This window comes from Eubalaena glacialis, chromosome 2, assembly GCF_028564815.1.
Source record: "Eubalaena glacialis isolate mEubGla1 chromosome 2, mEubGla1.1.hap2.+ XY, whole genome shotgun sequence".
Lineage (NCBI taxonomy): Eukaryota > Metazoa > Chordata > Mammalia > Artiodactyla > Balaenidae > Eubalaena > Eubalaena glacialis.
This window is the reverse complement of record NC_083717.1, coordinates 99,718,193-99,738,222: the sequence shown is the minus strand read 5'-3', so window position 1 is coordinate 99,738,222 and position 20,030 is coordinate 99,718,193. Positions and strand designations below refer to the sequence as shown.

The window sequence follows — 20,030 nt, the reverse complement described above, 5'->3', positions numbered from 1 at the left end:
GATATTTTATTCTTTTTGTTGCAATGGTAAATTGGAGTGTTTCCTTCATTTCTCTTTCAGATTTTTCATCATTAGTGTATAGGAATGCAAGAGATTTCTGTGCAATAATTTTGTATCCTGCTACTTTACCAAATGCATTGATTAGCTCTAGTAGTTTTCTGGTAGCATCTTTAGGATTCTCTATGTACAGTATCATGTCATCTGCATACAGTGACAGTTTTACTTCTTCTTCTCTGATTTGGATTCCTTTTATTTCTTTTTCTTCTCTGATTGCTGAAGCTAAAACTTCCAAAACTATGTTGAATAATAGTGGTGACAGTGGGCAACCTTCTCTTTTTCCTGATCTTAGTGGAAATGGTTTCAGTTTTTCATTATTGACAATGATGTTGGCTGTGGGTTTGTTATATATGGCCTTTATTATGTTGAGGTAAGTTCCCTCTATGCCTGCTTTCTGGAGGGTTTTTTATCATAAATGGGTGTTGAATTTTGTCCAAAGATTTTTCTGCATCTATTGAGATCCTCGTATGGTTTTTCTCCTTCTGTTTGTTAATATGGTCTATCACATTGATTGATTTGCATATATTGAAGAATCCTTGCATTCCTGGGCTAAACCCTACTTGATCATGGTGTATGGTCCTTTTAATGTTCTGTTGTATTCTGTTTGCTAGTATTTTGTTGTGGATTTTTGCATCTATGTTCGTCAGTGATACTGGCCTGTAGTTTTCTTTTTTTTGTGACATCTTTGTCTGGTTTGGTATTAGAGTGATGGTGGCTTCGCAGAATGAGTTTGGGAGTGGTTCTCCCTCTGCTATATTTTGGAAGAGTTTGAGAAGGATAGGTGTTAGCTCTTCTCTAAATGTTTGATAGGATTCACCTGTGAATCCACCTTATCCTGGGCTTTTGTTTGCTGGAAGATTTTTAATCACATTTTCAGTTTCAGTGCTTGTCATTGGTCTGTTCATATTTTCTGTTTCTTCCTGATTCAGTCTAGGAAGGTTGTGCTTTTCTAAGAATTTTTCTGTTTCTTCCAGGTTGTTCATTTTATTGACATATAGTTGCTTGCAATAATCCCTCATGATCCTTTGTATTTCTGCAGTGTCAGCTGTTACTTGTACTTTTTCATTTCTAATTCTATTGACAAGAGTCTTCACCCTTTTTTTCTTGATGAGTCTTGCTAATGGATTATCAATTTTATTTTCTCACAGAACCAGCTTTTAGTTTTATTGATCTTTGCTATCATTTCAGTCATTTCTTTTTCATTTATTTCTGATCTGATCTTTATGATTTCTTTCCTTCTGCTAACTTTGAGGTTTTTTGTTCTTCTTTCTCCAGTTGCTTTAAGTGTAAGGTTAGGTTGTTTATTTGAGATGTTTCTTGTTTCTTGAGGTAGAGTTTATTGCTGTAAACTTCCCTGTTAGAACTGCTTTTGCTGCATCCCATAGGTTTTGGGTCGTCGTGGTTTTTTTTTTTTTTTTTTGACATTGAATAACCAAATTTTTTTTTTGAATTTTAGAATTTTATTTATTTTTTTATACAGGAGGTTCTCATTAGTTACCCATTTTATATATATTATTGTATATATGTCAATCTCAATCTCACAATTCATCACACCACCACCACCCCCTTCCACTTTCCCCCATTGGTGTCCATACATTTTTTCTCTACATCTGTGTCTCTATTTCTGCCCTGCAAACCGGTTCATCTGTACCATTTTTCTAGGTTCCACAAAAATGCGTTAATGTACGATATATGTTTTTCTCTTTCTGACTTACTTCACTCTGTATGACAGTCTCTAGGTCCATCCACGTCTCTACAAATGACCCAATTTCGTTCCTTTTTATGGCTGGGTAATAGTCCAATGTATATAGGTACCACATCTTTGTTAAAATTTTTATTTATGTATTTATTTATTTATAGTCTTTTAATGTCTATTATTTATTTATTTATTTTTCTTATTACTCATCCATTTTACACACATCAGTGTATACATGTCAATCCCAATCTCCCAATTCATCACACCACCACCTCCATCCCCCCACCGCTTTCCCCTTTGGTGTCCATACGTTTTTTCTCTACTTCTGTGTCTCAGTTTCTGCTCTGCAAACCGGTTCATCTGTACCATTTTCTAGGTTCCGTATATATGCGTTAATATACGATATTTGTTTTTCTCTTTCTGACTTACTACATTCTGTATGACAGTCTCTAGATCCATCCATGTCTCTACAAATGACCCAATTTTGTTCCTTTTCATGGCAGAGTAATATTCCATTGTATACATGTACCACTTCTTCTTTATCCATTTGTCTGTCGATGGGCAATTAGGTTGCTTCCATGAACTGGCTATTGTAAATAGTGCTGCAGTGAACATTGAGGTGCATGTGTCTTTTTGAATTATGGTTTTCTCTGGGTATATGCCCAGTAGTGGGATTGCTGGGTCATATGGTAATTCTACTTTTAGTTTTTTAAGGAACCTCCATACTGTTCTCCATAGTGGCTGTATCAATTTACATTCCCACCAACAATGCAAGAGGGTTCCCTTTTCTCCACACCCTCTCCAGCATTTGTTGTTTGTAGATTTTCTGATGATGCCCATTCTAACTGGTGTGAGGTGATACCTCATTGTAGTTTTGATTTGCATTTCTCTAATAATTAGTGATGTTGAGCAACTTTCCATGTGCTTCTTGGCCACCAGTATGTCCTCTTTGGAGAAATGTCTATTTAGGTCTTCTGCCCATTTTTGGATTGGGTTGTTTGTTTTTGTAATATTGAGCTGCATGAGCTGTTTATATATTTTGCAGATTAATCCTTTGTCCATTGATTTGTTTGCAAATATTTTCTCCCATTCTGAGGGTTGTCTTTTTGTCTTGTTTGTAGTTTCCTTTGCTTTGCAAAAGCTTTTAAGTTTCATTAGGTCCCATTTGTTTATTTTTGTTTTTATTTCCATTACTCTAGGAGGTGGATCAAAAAAGATCTTGCTGTGATTTATGTCAAAGAGTGTTCTTCCTGTGCTTTCCTCTAAGAGTTTTATAGTGTCCGGTCTTACATTTAGGTCTCGAATCCATTTTGAGTTTATTTTTGTGTATGGTGTTAGGGAGTGTTCTAATTTCTTTCTTTTACATGTAGCTGTCCAGTTGTCCCAGCACCACTTACTGAAGAGATTGTCTTTTCTCTATTGTATATCCGTGCCCCTTTGTCATAGATTAGCTGACCATAGGTGCATAGGTTTATCTCTGGGCTTTCTATCTTGTTCCATTTATCTATGTTTCTGTTTTCGTGCAAGTACCGTATTGTCTTGATTACTGTAGCTTTGTAGTCTGGTCTGAAGTCAGGGAGTCTGATTGCTCCAGCTCCGTTTTTTTCCCTCAAGACTGCTTTGGCTATTCAGGGTCTTTTGTGTCTCCATACAAATTTTAAGATTTTTTCTTCTAGTTCTGTAAAAAATGCCATTGGTAATTTGATAGGGATTGCATTGAATCTGTAGATTGCTTTGGGCAGGATAGTCATTTTCACAATATTGATTCTTCAAATCCAAGACCATGGTATATCTCTCCATCTGTCGGTATCATCTTTAATTTCTTTCATCAGTGTCTTATAGTTTTCTGCATACAGGTCTTTTGACTCCCTAGGTAGGTTTATTCCTAGGTATTTTATTCTTTTTGTTGCAATGGTAAATGGGAATGTTTCCTTAATTTCTCTTTCAGATTTTTCATCATTAGTGTATAGGAATGCAAGAGATTTCTGTGCATTAATTTTGTATCCTCCAACTTTACCAAATTCATTGGTTAGCTCTAGTAGTTTTCTGGTGGCATCTTTAGGATTCTCTGTATATAGTATCATATCATCTGCAAACAGTGACAGTTTTACTTCTTCTTTTCCAATTTGTATTCCTTTTATTTCTTTTTCTTCTCTGATTGCCATGGCTGGGACTTCCAAAACTATGTTGAATAATAGTGGTGAGAGTGGACATCCTTGTCTTGTTCCTGATCTTTGAGGAAATGCTTTCAGTTTCTCACCATTGAGAATGATGTTGGCTGTGGGTTTGTCATAGATGGCCTTTATTATGTTGAGGTAGGTGCCCTCTATGCCCACTTTCTGGAGAGTTTTTATCATAAATGGGTGTTGAGTTTTGTCAAAAGCTTTTTCTGCATCTATTGAGATGATCATATGGTTTTTATTCTTTAATGTGTTAACATGATGTATCACCTTGATTGATTTGCATATATTGAAGAATCCTTGCATCCCTGGGATAAATCCCACTTGATCATGGTGTATGATCCTTTTAATGTGTTGTTGGATTCTGTTTGCTACTATTTTGTTGAGGATTTTTGCATCTATATTCATCAGAGATATTGGTCTGTAATTTTCTTTTTTTGTAGTATCTTTGTCTGGTTCTGGTATCAGGGTGATGGTAGCCTCACAGAATGGGTTTGGGAGTGTTCCTTCCTCTGCAATTTTTGGGAAGCGTTTGAGAAGGATGAGTGTTAGCTCTTCTCTAAATGTTTGATAGAATTCACCTGTGAAGCCATCTGGTCCTGGACTTTTGTTTGTTGGAAGATGTTTAATCACAGTTTCAATTTCATTACTTGTGATTGGTCTGTTCATATTTTCTATTTCTTCCTGGTTCAGTCTTGGAAGGTTATACCTTTCTAAGAATTTGTCCGTTTCTTCCAGGTTGTCCATTTTATTGGCATAGAGTTGCTTGTAGTAGTCTCTTAGGATGCGTTGTATTTCTGCAGTGTCTGTTGTAACTTCTCCTTTTTCATTTCTAATTTTATTGATTTGAGTCCTCTCCCTCTTTTTCTTGATGAGTCTGGCTAATGGTTTATCAATTTTGTTTATCTTCTCAAAGAACCAGCTTTTAGTTTTATTGATCTTTGCTATTGTTTTCTTTGTCTCTGTTTCATTTATTTCTGCTCTGATCTTTATGATTTTTTTCCCTCTGCTAACTTTGGGTTTTGTTTGTTCTTCTTTCTCTAGTTCCTTTATGTGTAAGGTTAGACTGTTTACTTAAGATTTTTTTGTTTCTTGAGGTAGGCTTGTATTGCTATAAACTTCCCTCTTAGAACTGCTTTTGCTACATCCCATAGGTTTTGGATGGTCGTTTTTTCGTTGTGACTTATCTGTAGATATTTTTGATTTCCTCTTTGATTTCTTCAGTGATCTCCTGGTTAGTTAGTAATGTATTGTTTAGCCTCCATGTGTTTGTGTTTTTTACCTTTTTTTCCCTGTAATTGATTTCCAATCTCATAGTGTTGTGGTCAGAAAAGATGCTTGATATGACTACAATTTTGTTAAATGTACTGAGGCTTGATTTGTGACCCAAGATGTGATCTATCCTGGAGAATGTTCTGTGTGCACTTGAGGAGAAAGTGTAATCTGCTGTTTTTGGATGGAATGTCCTATAAATATCAATTAAATCTATCTGGTCTATTGTGTCAATTAACGCTTCTGTTTCCTTATTAATTTTCTTTTAGGATGATCTGTCCATTGGTGTAAGTGAGGTATTAAAGTCCTCCTCTCTTATTGTGTTACTGTCGATTTCCTCTTTTATAGCTGTTAGCAGTTGCCTTATGTATTGAGGTGCTCCTATGTTGGATGCATATATATTTATAATTGTTATATCTTCTTCTTGGATTGTTTCCTTGATCATTATGTAGTGTCCTTCCTTATCTCTTGTAACATTCTTTATTTTAAAGTGTATTTTATCTGATATGAGTATTGCTCCTGCAGCTTTATTTGATTTCCATTTGCATGGAATATCTTTTTCCATCCCCTCACTTTCAGTCTGTATATGTCCCTAGGTCTGAAGTGGGTCTCTTGTAGGCAACATATATATGGGTCTTGTTTTTTGTATCCATTCAGCGAGCCTGTGTCTTTTGGTTGGAGCATTTAATCCATTCACGTTTAAGGTAATTATCGATATGTATATTCCTATTACCATTTTCTTAATGGTTTTGGGTTTGTTTTTGTAGGTTTTTCTTCTCTTGTGTTTCCCACTTAGAGAAGTTCCTTTAGAATTTGTTGTTCAGCTGGTTTGGTGGTGCTGAATTCTCTTACCTTTCGCTTGTCTGTGAAGCTTTTGATTTCTCCATCGAATCTGAATGAGATCCTTGTTGGGTCGAGTAATCTTGGTTATAGGTTCTTCCCTTTCATCACTTTAAATATATCATGTCACTCCCTTCTGGCTTGTAGAGTTTCTGCTGAGAAATCAGTTGTTAACCTTAATGGAGTTCCCTTGTTTGTTATTTGTCGTTTTTGCCTTATTGCTTTCAATAATTTTTCTTTGTCTTTAATTTTTATTAATTTGATTACTATGTGTCTCGGCATGTTTCTCCTTGGGTTTATCCTGCCTGATTCTGTCTGCGCTTCCTGGACTTGGGTCACTATCCTTTCCCATGTTACGGAGGTTTTCGACTACAATCTCTTCAAATATTTTCTCAGAGCCTTGCTCTCTTCTCCTTCTGGGACCCCTGTAATGTGAATGTTGTTGCGTTTAATGTTGTCTCAGAGGTCTCTTAGGCTGTCTTCATTTCTTTTCATTCTTTTTTCTTTATTCTGTTCCGTAGCAGTGAATTCCACCATCTGTCTTCCAGGTTACTTATCTGTTCTTCTGCCTCACTTATTGCTATTGATTCCTTCTAGTGTATTTTTCATTTCAGTTATTGTATTGTTCATCTCTGTTTGTTTGTTCTTTAATTCTTCTAGTTCTTTGTTAAACATTTCTTACATCTTCTTGGTCTTTGCCTCCATTCTTTTCCCGTGGTCCTGGATCATCTTCCCTATCGCTATTCTGAATTCTTTTTCTGAAAGGTTTCCTATCTCCACTTCATTTAGTTGTTTTTCTGGGGTTTTATATTGTTCATTCATCTGGTTCACAGCACTCTGCCTTTTCATCTTTTCTATCTTTCTGTGAATGTGGTTATTCTTCCACAGGCTGCAGGATTGTAATTCTTCTTGCTTGTGCTGTTTGGCCTCTGGTGGATGAGGCTAACTAAGAGGCTTGTGAAAGTTTCCTGATGGGAGGGACTGATGGTGCGTAGAGCTGGGTGTTCCTCTGTTGGGCAGAGCTTAGTAAAACTTTAATCCACTTTTCTAATGTTGAGTGGGCCTGGGTTCCCTCCCTGTTGGTTGTTTGGCCTGAGGCGACCCAACACTGGTGCCTACCCAGCTCTTTGGTAGGGCTAATGGCGGACTCTGGGAGGGCTCACACCAAGGAGTACCTCCCAGAACTTCTGCTGCCAGTGTTCTTGTCCTCATGTTGAGCCACAGCTATGCCCTACCTCTGCTGGAGACCCTCCAACACTAGCACGTGGATCTGGTTCAGTCTCCTATGGGGTCACTGCTCCTTCCCCTGGGTCCCAGTGCGCAGACTACTTTGTGTGTGCCCTCCAAGAGTGGAGTCTCTGTTTCCCCCAGTCCTGTCACAGTCCTGCAATCAAATCCCACTAGCCTTCAAAGTCTGATTCTCTAGGAATTCCTCCTCCTATTGCTGGACCCCTGTTTGGGAAGCCTGACGTGTGGCTCATAACCTTCACTGCAGTGGGTGGACTTCTGTGGAATAAGTGTTGTCCAGTTTGTGAGTCACCCACCCAGCAGTAGCAGGTTTTGATTTTATTGTGATTGCGCCCCTCCTATCATCTCATTGTGGCTTCTCCTTTGTCTTTGGATGTTGGGTATCTTTTCTGGTGAGTTCCAGTGTCTTTCTGTTGATGATTGTTCAGCAGTTAGTTGTGATTCCAGTGCTCTCGCAAGAGGGAGTGAGCGCATGTCCTTCTACTCTGCCATCTTGAACCAATCTCCTCGTTGTGTTTTCATTTTCATTTGTTTCTAGTTATTTTTTGATTTCCTCTTTGATTTCTTAAGTGATCTCTTGGTTATTAAGTATTAGTTATTTATTGTTTAGCCTCCATGTGTCTGTATTTTTCATAGATTTTTTCCTGTAATTGATATCTAGTCTCATAGCATTGTGGTTGGAAAAGATACTTGATACGATTTCAATTTTCTTAAATTTACCAAGGCTTGATTTGTGACCCAAGATATGATCTATCCTAGAGATTGTTCGTTCCATGAGCACTTGAGAAGAAAGTGTATTCTGTTGTTTTTGGATGGAATGTCCTATAAATATCAATTAAGTCCATCTTGTTTAACGTGTCATTTAAAGCTTGTGTTTCCTTATTTGTTTTCATTTTGGTACATCCCAGTTTTCTGAGAGTTAGTGAAAACAGAATCCACAACACATTCAGCGTGCTATGTTGAGTACATTAAGTACTTAATAATGAGGTAAAATTCTGAAGAGAAAACAGGATTTTCAAACATATGCCCATCAGCCCAGTGAAGAGTCAATGACACTCAAAATTCTTAGACCAAGCCTGTACAAACATATGGGGTTTATCAATACAGGAGAAAGAGAATTTCAAGTTGAGTAATTACCCAGATAATTTGATTCTGGGAGAGTTTGCTTTCATCATGCAAACCAGCAGTTCCCCTCTTCCTGTCCTCCTCTGGTCTCCACCTCCTAGTCCTGTTTTCCCCTAGCATATTTTTGTATCTGCATTATCTATAGACAACTATATCCACCTCCATTTCACTTTGACTGTATAGATGATGGCCTTGGCTACGTATATACACATTAAATACAGTCTATGTTCAAGGGAATCGGATGGGTGAAGTGCACTGGTCCAAAATCTGTCTTCCTCTACTGTACAGCTCTAGTCACAGTAAACTGTGTGTTTACAGTCATGTAGTGAGTTAATGTGAATTAATGAATTTAGACATTATGTCTAAAATCCTGGACTGTCTTTTGGAGATCTGGATTATTTGGATGCTTGTCTAGACTTGACTACAGACATATCCAGGTGCACAGGCCTATTTCAACATATGTTTAGGCCATGTAGATGGTCCAGATAATTCCAAGTTCAAGTATTTCCTACTTTTTTAAATTGAAGTATAGTTGATTTACAACATTGTGTTAGTTTCAGGTATACAGCAAAGTGCAAATATTTCCTGCTTTACTAATGCGCATCCCTGACCACTTTGGATACCTCTCCCTTTTACCTGGATTCTGGGTCAATTAGAATGTCTCTGAGCCAGAGTGTTGATTGAGTACTGATCTTGAGAGTAAGAATGGAGGACAGTAGGAAGCTGCATGTCACCAGGCATGGCCAAAAAAAAAAAAAAATGAATGGGGGACCGGCATGGATTCCAAAAGAAAAGAGCTCTGCCAAATAGCAGGATGAGAAGAATATTCAGGTTGACTCAATGGCCAAGATTTACAAGTGTTTAAATGAGTTTAATTTTTCAGTTTTTAAGTGGCCTTCAGTATACACATCCATATTGGTGATATAACAAAGAAACTGGTATTTGGAAAATTCACTCATGTATTTTATTCTCTCTCAAGAGCTAATTCCGAGGTTTGCATTTTTACCCCTGGCTACATGTAGTGATTAGATAAACTAGATAACTGTTAAATCTCTAAGGTAACTGTTAAATCGGAGCTAGGATAAAATGTGATTGTAGGGGATCTACCCTGGCCATGTTCTCTACTGATCTGTTGCTCTTTTCTTTTGGGGCCATGGAAAGTAAGATGGGGAGAAATGTTGAGGGAGAAGGATAATGGTATATGAGGAGCACTCCTTAGAAGTTTGAACTCACTGGGTTGTAGAATTAGATATAGATTCAGAGACTTCCCCTCCCCCAAATCATGGACCTGTGGTAAGAGTTAATAGGTGCTACTACCTAGGGTATTCTCTTTCTTAGTGCACTCATGGAGCTAAACAACAATGCAGACATGAAAAAAGGAATTTTATTTTAATTTCAAACCCATTGTATGAATTTCTTGCCTAGAACACATATATAATCTGGTTGAGGCATAAATTGAGAGACTGGGAAAGGACAGTCTTCCATTTAACTTTTGCCACAGTTAAATCACATGTGGTTAAACAAGAGTTAATTTAACATAATTCATAGGAAAAGTCAAGTGCTGAATTTGTAAGCATTTCTCCAAGGGTGTGAATATTGCAGTCCCCAACCCACCGAAAACAAAATCAAAAGCCCTTTATTCATACTAGTGGGTGTGTTTAGCCCTAGGTACCCAATGTCAGCCTGGCCTTTGTAATTGACTTGAGTGCTTCTGCCCCAGTCATTACAAAGCTCCCATCTCAGGGCAGGACAGTGAGGAGTCGGGCATGAGTCTTGCTGATGGCTTGTCTTTTCCAAAGCATGTTTTGTGGAATTGGGCCTTTAGAGCTGCAGTTTCCTGCACAAATCTTGGCCTCCGTATTTTCTCCTGCAGTCTGGTTTCTGGTTTGGACGCACCCAGATGACCGGTGTCTCCCAGCTCACTGACACCCCACAGGAAGTAAGTGTATAAAAGCCAGAGGCCACGGTTGTTCATGGGAGGAGGACTACCTGGCAAAGGTGGGTGGTTTCCATGTGGAATACTGTTGAGAAGTGGTCCAGGGCAGGGACTGACCAAACTCTTTTAGTGGTCGAGGCACTTGTCTGAATTTCTTGGGATGAAAATCATTCCCAGCAGGTCGCTGGTCTCATCTGGGTGCAAGGATAAGTCATTTTTCTTCTGCATCGTTTCAACACATCGACCTTGCAATGTCTGCACGCGGAAGCGTCTCAGAAGCGTGACCAGGGTGACCTTCATCATCACCATGGCAATGTATTTTCCCGCACAGGCCCGGGGCCCAAAGCCAAATGGCTGAAAGTACCTGTAAGGAACCTAGGAAAATGATCAGACAATTAGCCAGAGAAGTAAAGGCTAGAGTCATGCATATCTGTTTGATTCACCCTTGAAAACACTGTGAGTCAGAATGCTTGGTTTCGGCGACTTGGCCATACTGCTCCTTCACGGAGAGAAATGACTGTAACTCAGATAAGCCTCCTTCTCCCTCCAGTTTGATTCACCCTTTGTGATACGGACACAACTTCAAACAATCCCCAGTTTTGCTTTTCATGTAAATACTCAACTAGCTCTGTGGGAAGACCACAGCTTTACTGCTGTTCTGCCAGTCATTGAGGCAAAGATTGTTTTTGTGCCAGGCCATATAACATGATGACAAGGACAAATTTAGGCAAAGGTGTGGATTCCCTGTCTATTAGTGCCAAGGATCTAAATATATTTAGTTACACAAATATTTAATGGGACACCTCTGCCTGTCTTGTCCACATTTGTAATCACATAGTGCCTGACACTTAATACACGCTCAGTAAGTTATTTTTGACCAATTGCCAACATGGCGTGGGTTGCTTATATAGAAATGGAATGAATTAGACAACTGGTTTAACTGAGATCATATTTCCATATGCAAATGGTAAAAGGGGGCACAGAGGGAACTATCTGGATAATTCAGGTGAAAAAAATCTTTGCCTAGAATTGACATAATGGAGGCAGAATCTCCAGTACACCTCAATTACAGAAAAAGAACAAGCTGAGGCTCTTCTAATTACAAAGTCTTATATAGAATGAGGCCTAGTGCTTGTGGGGCCATTTGGGAAACCAAAGGCCCACTGCAAAAACCAAATCTTCTCACTTGATTTCCATCTGAAGCAGAAGTGGATTTCCTTGACTTAGATGATGCTATGGCTGAATCTACATGATGACAAGGTGATAAGTTTAAATGGAAAAGTTAAGTTTAAATGGGTTGGTTAAAGAAAATTTGCCTCATTTTAAGCAAATTAAGGCCTGAATTGTTCACCGCTTGACCTATTTTGTGGCCTCTATGAAGACATTTCTGAGAGCTGGAGAGCCAGCCTCCTTGGCTTGAGGACAGACATGGTGGCCTTTTTCCAAGCTAGGAGAAATGTGTTTTCCTGGTGAGGTGTGAAGAGAATGAGTAAATAGAATGAAATATACACGGTGAAAACACAGAAAGAGAGAGGACTTAACAGTTGACATTTTCAAGAGTGGCGCACTCAGTTTTAAGGAAGGGCTCTTACATTCCTGGCAAAGTTTTCAAGAGTAAATTCGTTGGGCTTGGGGAAAAACTCGAGTCTATGCATTCTTCCAATATTCAGGATAATGTTAGTCCCCCTTTTCACTGGGTAGCCATCGATGACATCATCCTCTAAGGCTTTGCGCATGACCAGGTCCACAACAGGCTGGTACCGCATGCTCTCATAAATAAAGTTTTCTACCACTTTTAGTTTTTGTATATCATCAATCCTTATGTCTCTTTCACCTGTGGGATCAGATAAAAAGGACAAAGGAGGTCATGTTAGTTTCAACATGTGATGGGCATAAAACTCTTAGTTTCAGATCAGTATAGTTATAGGTCAGTTTGGTCTTGGTTGAAAAAATTTATATATATAATTCTAAAATACTTTATGGTTGGTCCACAGAGTATCTTATGAAAGTTCAGATTTGAAGTCAATTATCTTAACATCTGAGGGATTTCATAGAAATGTCTGGACTTGTAGAAAAATAAAAAAACAGGTAACATTGGACTCACATCCCCACATGGCAATAGTTGGCTGAGGGTGTGTGGCTGATGAGCCCTTTAGAGGGACTTCCTCTCTGCAGCATCATTTAGACCTACCTAATCTGTTTAAAACATTTATTGCCACCTGTGTGGTTCTTTTTTTTTTTTTAAACTTTTATTTATTTATTTATTTATTTTTGGCTGTGTTGGGTCTTCGTTTCTGTGCGAGGGCTTTCTCCAGTTGTGGTGAGCGGGGGCCACTCTTCATCGCGGTGCGCGGGCCTCTCACTGTCGCTGCCTCTCCCATTGCGGAGCACAGGCTCCAGACGCGCAGGCTCAGTAGTTGTGGCTCACAGGCCTAGCCGCTCCGCGGCATGTGGGATCTTCCCGGACCGGGGCACGAACCCGTGGCCCCTGCATTGGGAGGCGGATTCTTAACCACTGCGCCACCGGGGAAGCCCACCTGTGTGGTTCTTGAATTTTGTCCCCTACTCTAAATTCTAGAAGACATTCATTCCTCCTCTAGTCCAGTGAGATGGTGAGATTAATGATGTTCACAGAAATTTTCTCTTCTGGTATCCTATGCAGTCATCTGTCAGAAAATATCACTGACAGCTACCCACCACCAGTCCCTCCCATCAGGAAACTTGCAGAAGCCTCTTAGATAGCCTCATCCACCAGAGGGCACACAGCAGAAGCAAGAAGAACTACAATCCTGCAGCCTGTGGAACAAAAACCACATTCACAGAAAGATAGACAAGATGAAAAGGCAGAGGGCTATGTACCAGATAAAGGAACAAGATAAAACCCCAGAAAAGCAACTAAATGAAGTGGAGATAGGCAACCTTCCAGAAAAAGAATTCAGAATAATGATAGTGAAGATGATCCAGGACCTAGGAAAAAGAATGGAGGCAACGATCGAGAAGATGCAAGAAATGTTTAACAAAGATCTAGAAGAATTAAAGAACAAACAGAGATGAACAATACAGTAAATGAAATGAAAAGTACACTAGAAGGAATCAATAGCAGAATAAGTGAGGCAGAAGAACGGATAAGTGAGCTGGAAGACAAAATGGTGGAATTCACTGGTGTGGAACAGAATAAAGAAAATGAATGAAAAGAAAGGAAGACAGCATAAGAGACCTCTGAGACAACATTAAACGCAACAACATTCGCATTATATGGGTCCCAGAAGGAGGAGAGAGAGAGAAAGGACCCAAGAAAATACTTGAAGAGATTATAGTCGAAAACTTCCCTAACGTGGGAAAGGAAATAGCCACCCAAGTCCAGGAAGTGCAGAGAGTCCCATACAGGATAAACCCAAGGAGAAACATGCCAAGACACATAATAATCAAATTGGCAAAAATTAAAGACAAATTATTGAAAGCAGCAAGGGAAAATCGACAAATAACATACAAGGAAACTCCCATAAGGTTAACAGCTTATTTCTCAGCAGAAACTTTACAAACCAGAAGGGAGTGGCATGATATACTTAAAGTGATGAAAGGGAAGAACCTACAACCAAGATTACTCGACCCACAAAGGATCTCATTCAGATTCGATGGAGAAATCAAAAGCTTCACAGACAAGCGAAAGGTAAGAGAATTCAGCACTACCAAACCAGCTGAACAACAAATTCTAAAGGAGCTTCTCTAAGTGGGAAACACAAGAGAAGAAAAACCTACAAAAACAAACCCAAAACCATTAAGAAAATGGTAATAGGAATATACATATCGATAATTACCTTAAACGTGAATGGATTAAATGCTCCAACCAAAAGACACAGGCTCGCTGAATGGATACAAAAAACAAGACCCATATATATGCTGCCTACAAGAGACCCACTTCAGACCTAGGGACACATACAGACTGAAAGTGAGGGGATGGAAAAAGATATTCCATGCAAATGGAAATCAAATAAAGCTGCAGGAGCAATACTCATATCAGATAAAATACACTTTAAAATAAAGAATGTTACAAGAGACAAGGAAGGACACTACATAATGATCAAGGAAACAATCCAAGAAGAAGATATAACAATTATAAATATATATGCACCCAACATAGGAGCACCTCAATACATAAGGCAACTGCTAACAGCTATAAAAGAGGAAATCGACAGTAACACAGTAAGAGTGGGGGACTTTAACACCTCACTTACACCAATGGACAGATCATCCTAAAAGAAAATTAATAAGGAAACAGAAGCGTTAATTGATACAATAGACCAGATAGATTTAATTGATATTTATAGGACATTCCATCCAAAAACAGCAGATTACACTTTCTCCTCAAGTGCACACAGAACATTCTCCAGGATAGATCACATCTTGGGTCACAAGTCAAGCCTCAGTACATTTAACAAAATTGAAATCATATCTAGCATCTTTTCTGACCCCAACGCTATGAGATTAGAAATCAATTACAGGGAAAAAAAGGTAAAAAACACAAACACATGGAGGCTATACAATATGTTACTAAATAACCAAGAGATCACTGAAGAAATCAAAGAGGAAATCAAAAAGTACCTAGAGACAAATGAAATTGAAAACACGATAATCCAAAACCTATGGGATGCAGAAAAGCAGTTCTAAGACGGAAGTTTATAGCAATATAAGCCTACGTCAAGAAACAAGAAAAATCTCAAGTAAACAATCTAACCTTACACATAAAGGAACTAGAGAAAGAAGAACTAACAAAACCCAAAGTTAGCAGAAGGAAAGAAATCATAAAGATCAGAGCAGAAATAAATGAAATAGAAACAAAGAAAACAGTAGCAAAGATCAATAAAACTAAAAGCTGGTTCTTTGAGAAGATAAACAAAATTGATAAACCATTAGCCAGACTCATCAAGAAAAAGAGGGAGAGGACTCAAATCAATAAAATTAGAAATGAAAAAGGAGAAGTTACAACAGACACTGCAGAAATACAACGCATCCTAAGAGACTACTACAAGCAACTCTATGCCAATAAAATGGACAACCTGGAAGAAATGGACAAATTCTTAGAAAGGTATAACCTCCCAAGACTGAACCAGGAAGAATTAGAAAATATGAACAGACCAATCACAAGTAATGAAATTGAAACTGTGATTAAACATCTTCCAACAAACAAAAGTCCAGGACCAGATGGCTTCACAGGTGAATTCTATGAAACATTTAGAGAAGAGCTAACACTCATCCTTCTCAAACTGTTCCAAAAAATTGCAGAGGAAGGAACACTCCCAAACCCACTCTGTGAGGCCACCATCACCCTGATACCAGAACCAGACAAAGATACTACAAAAAAAGAAAATTACAGACCAATACCACTGATGAATATAGATGCAAAAATCCTCAACAAAATACTAGCAAACAGAATCCAACAACACATTAAAAGGATCATACACCATGATCAAGTGGGATTTATCCCAGGGATGCAAGGATTCTTCAATATACGCAAATCAATCAAGGTGATACACCATATTAACAAATTGAAGAATAAAAACCATATGATCTTCTCAATAGATGCAGAAAAAGCTTTGGACAAAATTCAACACCCAGTTATGATAAAAACTCTCCAGAAAGTTGGCATAGAAGGCACCTACCTAAACATAATAAAGGCAATATACAACAAACCCACAGCAAACATCATTCTCAATGGTGAGAAACTGAAAGCATTTCCTCGAAGATCAGGAACAAGACAAGGATGTCCACTCTCACAACTATTATTCAACATAGTTTTGGAAGTCCTAGCCATGGCAATCAGAGAAGAAAAAGAAATAAAAGGAATACAAATTGGAAAAGAAGAAGTAAAACTGTCACTGTTTGCAGATGATATGATACTATATACAGAGAATCCTAAAGATGCCACCAGAAAACTACTAGAGCTAACCAATGAATTTGGTAAAGTTGGAGGATACAAAATTAATGCACAGAAATCTCTTGCATTCCTATACACTAATGATGAAAAATCTGAAAGAGAAATTAAGGAAACACTCCCACTTACCATTGCAACAAAAAGAGTAAAATACCTAGGAATAAACCTACCTAGGGAGACAAAAGACCTGTATGCAGAAAACTATAAGACACTGATGAAAGAAATTAAAGATGATACCGACAGATGGAGAGATATACCATGGTCTTGGATTTGAAGAATCAATATTGTGAAAATGACTATACTACCCAAAGCAATCTACAGATTCAATGCAATCCCTATCAAATTACCAATGGCATTTTTTACAGAACTAGAACAAAAAATCTTAAAATTTGTATGGAGACACAAAAGACCCTGAATAGCCAAAGCAGTCTTGAGGGAAAAAAACGGAGCTGGATGAATCAGACTCCCTGACTTCAGACTATACTACAGAGCTATAGTAATCAAGACAATATGGTACTGACACAAAAACGAAATAGAGATCAATGGAACAAGATAGAAAGCCCAGAGATAAACCCACGCACCTATGGTCAAGTAATCTATGACAAAGGAGGCTAGGATATACAATGGAGAAAACACCGTCTCTTCAATAAGTGGTGCTGGGACAACTGGACAGCTACATGTAAACGAATGAAATTAGAACACTCCTTAACACCGTACACAAAAATAAACTCAAAATGGATTAGAGGCCTAAATGTAAGACCGGACATTATAAAACTCTTAGAGGAAAACATAGGAAGAACACTCTGACATAAATCACAGCAAGACATTTTTTGATTCACTTCCTTGAGTAATGGAAATAAAAACAAAAATAAACAAATGGGACCTAATGAAACTTCAAAGCTTTTGCACAGCAAAGGAAACCATAAGATGAAAAGACAACCCTCAGAATTGGAGAAAATATTTGCAAATGAATCATCGGACAAAGGATTAATCTCCAAAATATATAAACAGCTGATGAAGCTCAATATTAAAAAAAAAACCAACCCAATCCAAAAATGGGCAGAAGACCTAAACAGACATTTCTCCAAAGAAGACATACAGATGGCTAAGAAGCACATGAAAAGCTGCTCAACATCACTAATTATTAGAGAAATGCAAATCAAAAGTACAATGAGGTATCACCTCACATCAGTTAGAATGGGCATCATCAGAAAATCTGCAAACATCAAATGCTGGAGAGGGTTTGGAGAAAATGGAACCCTCTTGCACTGTTGGTGGGAATGTAAATTGATACAGCCACTATGGAGAACAGTATGGAGGTTCCTTATAAAACTAAAAGTAGAATTACCATATGACCCAGCAATCCCACTACCGGGCATGTACCCAGAGAAAACCATAATTCAAAAAGACACATGCACCCCAATGTTCATTGCAGCACTATTTACAATAGCCAGTTCATGGAAGCAACCTAAATGCCCATCGACAGACGAATGGATAAAGAAGATGTGGTACATATATACAATGGAATATATCTCAGCCATGAAAAGGAACGAAATTGGGTCATTTGTAGAGACGTGGATGGATCTAGAGACTGTCATACAGAGTGAAGTAAGTCAGAAAGAGAAAAACCAATATCGTATATTAACACATATATTTGGAACCTAGAAAAATGGTACAGATGAACTGGTTTGCAGGGCAGAAATTGAGACACAGATGTAGAGAACAAATGTATGGACACCAAGGGGGGAAAGCAGCGGGGGGTGCGGGGGGTGGTGTGATGGATTGGGAGATTGGGATTGACGTGTATACACTGATGTGTATGAAATGGATGAGTAATAAAAACCTTTTGTATAAAAAAGTAAAGAAAATTAAAAAAAAAAAGAAAATATCACTGTTAGTCTCTCCTTCTCATCTCATCAAGGACAACCTGGGGTGGTAGAGTGGCAAGAATGCCGTCTCTCCACCACAACAAATGGGGTGCCTCATCAGCTCCAGGTGAGCTGGGGATTGATGGACACCTCCATTGTCTCAGCTTGGCTCGACACTGGTCAAAGAGGCTTGGATTACTCTCAGAATTGGCAAAGCTTCAAAGCATCCTGAAATGGGGTACTGTTTTTGCAGAATGAAAGTCAACCCAGGGTCCTAGGCAGTTCTGTCTCCTGTACAGTTAGGTTATTCAGGAGCGGTGTCACTTGGTTAGAGAACTTTAACAACACAGCCCCTCACATACTGCTTTTTGAACACAGTAAGAGTCTAATGGGTGTATTTATCTGTGGTGGGGAGTTAGAAGGCAGATGATGGAGAAGGTAACAAAAGGCATACTTTTAGAAGTAATTACTAGTCTTGTGGGTCTAGGGGGAACAAGTATACAGGTACTAGTGGTTGTCCCAGGTTTTTTTTTGTTTTTTTGTTTTTGTTTTTTTTTAAACTTTTATTTATTTATTAATGGCTGTGTTGGGTCTTCGTTTCTGTGCGAGGGCTTTCTCTAGTTGTGGCAAGCGGGGGCCACTCTTCATCGTGTTGCGCGGGCCTCTCACTATCGCGGCCTCTCTTGTTGCGGAGCACAGGCTCCAGACGCGCAGGCTCAGTAATTGTGGCTCACGGGCCTAGCTGCTCTGCGGTATGTGGGATCTTCCCAGACCAGGGCTCGAACCCGTGTCCCCTGCATTAGCAGGCAGATTCTCAACCACTGCGCCACCAGGGAAGCCCCGGTTGTCCCAGTTTTATCTTTCAAGAGGACTGTCGTGTCAGGGGGATATCATGGGGCATAAGCACTTTTCACTCCTCAAGGAAATTGTATTAAAGGTTTATGATCTCAAGAGCAATTACCCCTGTGTTGCCTGTATCCCCATCATTCTGTGACTCTCTCTCTCTCACTCCACTGAGCTTCTTTCTTGAATTCTCTTTTTCTCACGAGACTGAGAGCCCCAGGACTGCAGGGATGGCACTGGCTTGTTCACCGCAGTGCCCTTGCACCCGGCACAGAACCCATAACCTGAAAAGGGTGCTTGAGAAAACATTCCAGAATTTGAAACCTGGATGTCATTCTGGCTCCTCGCTATCTACCTTCCCAGGCAGTGGCCCTCCTATGGCAACGCGTCTGCAGAACCCTTTCACATATTTAATCCGTGTATGAAATTTCCCCTTGTCATCTATTTCAAGCAGCACTCAAATGGTTTTAAAGATAAATAAGATAAAAAGTTTAAAAAATACATGGTGCCTTTTAACAACAAAATAGGTTGTTTCACAGAGACCTGTAAAGTCAAGATAGAAAAATCTGTATCATTACTGATACCTCTTCGCATGTGTCTGAAATGTGTTCCTAAAGAGATTACTTATGTGAAGCACATTCCATATAAGGCATTCTGTTTTCTCCAGAAAGCAATTCTGACTTCTTCTGAACGTGGCAGTGTCTCCAGGGAAGGGTGGGGATATCAGAAGCAGTGGCAGAGTGATGCTGAAGCAGAGGCAGAGGAGGGAGGGGGCAGAGTTGGGAAGAGCTGAGCAGGGACCTGGAGGCTCTCCTGCAGAGGAGGAGGAGAGGGTGGGGGAGGGAAACTGATCGCTCCCCTGCCTCTGCTGTCATCACCCTTTCCTCCTCCCTCTGCCACCACCTGGAAGAACGGGCTGCTTGAAACCCAGAAACACTGCAATAATGATAGCCATTTCCCTGGGTGGACCCTCAAAAGCCTTTTGTCACTGATAAGGTAGCAAATCCTTGTGGATGATCCCATGTTTTTTTAA

At 39.1% G+C, this 20,030-nt stretch overlaps 1 protein-coding gene across 1 annotated transcript in view; it reads right to left on the bottom strand.

Moving 5' to 3' along the window:
• Nucleotides 1–10,480: 10,480 nt before the first annotated feature.
• The window catches only part of LOC133085202 (aromatase-like), a 28,040-nt gene continuing 18,490 nt past the window's right edge, over nucleotides 10,481–20,030 (bottom strand). The window contains exons 8-9 of the mRNA XM_061182134.1: nucleotides 11,947–12,188; nucleotides 10,481–10,729 (exon numbers count right to left, since the gene is read on the bottom strand). Coding sequence (XP_061038117.1) covers nucleotides 10,481–10,729; nucleotides 11,947–12,188 — 491 coding nt within the window. The remainder of the gene's footprint in view (nucleotides 10,730–11,946; nucleotides 12,189–20,030) is intronic.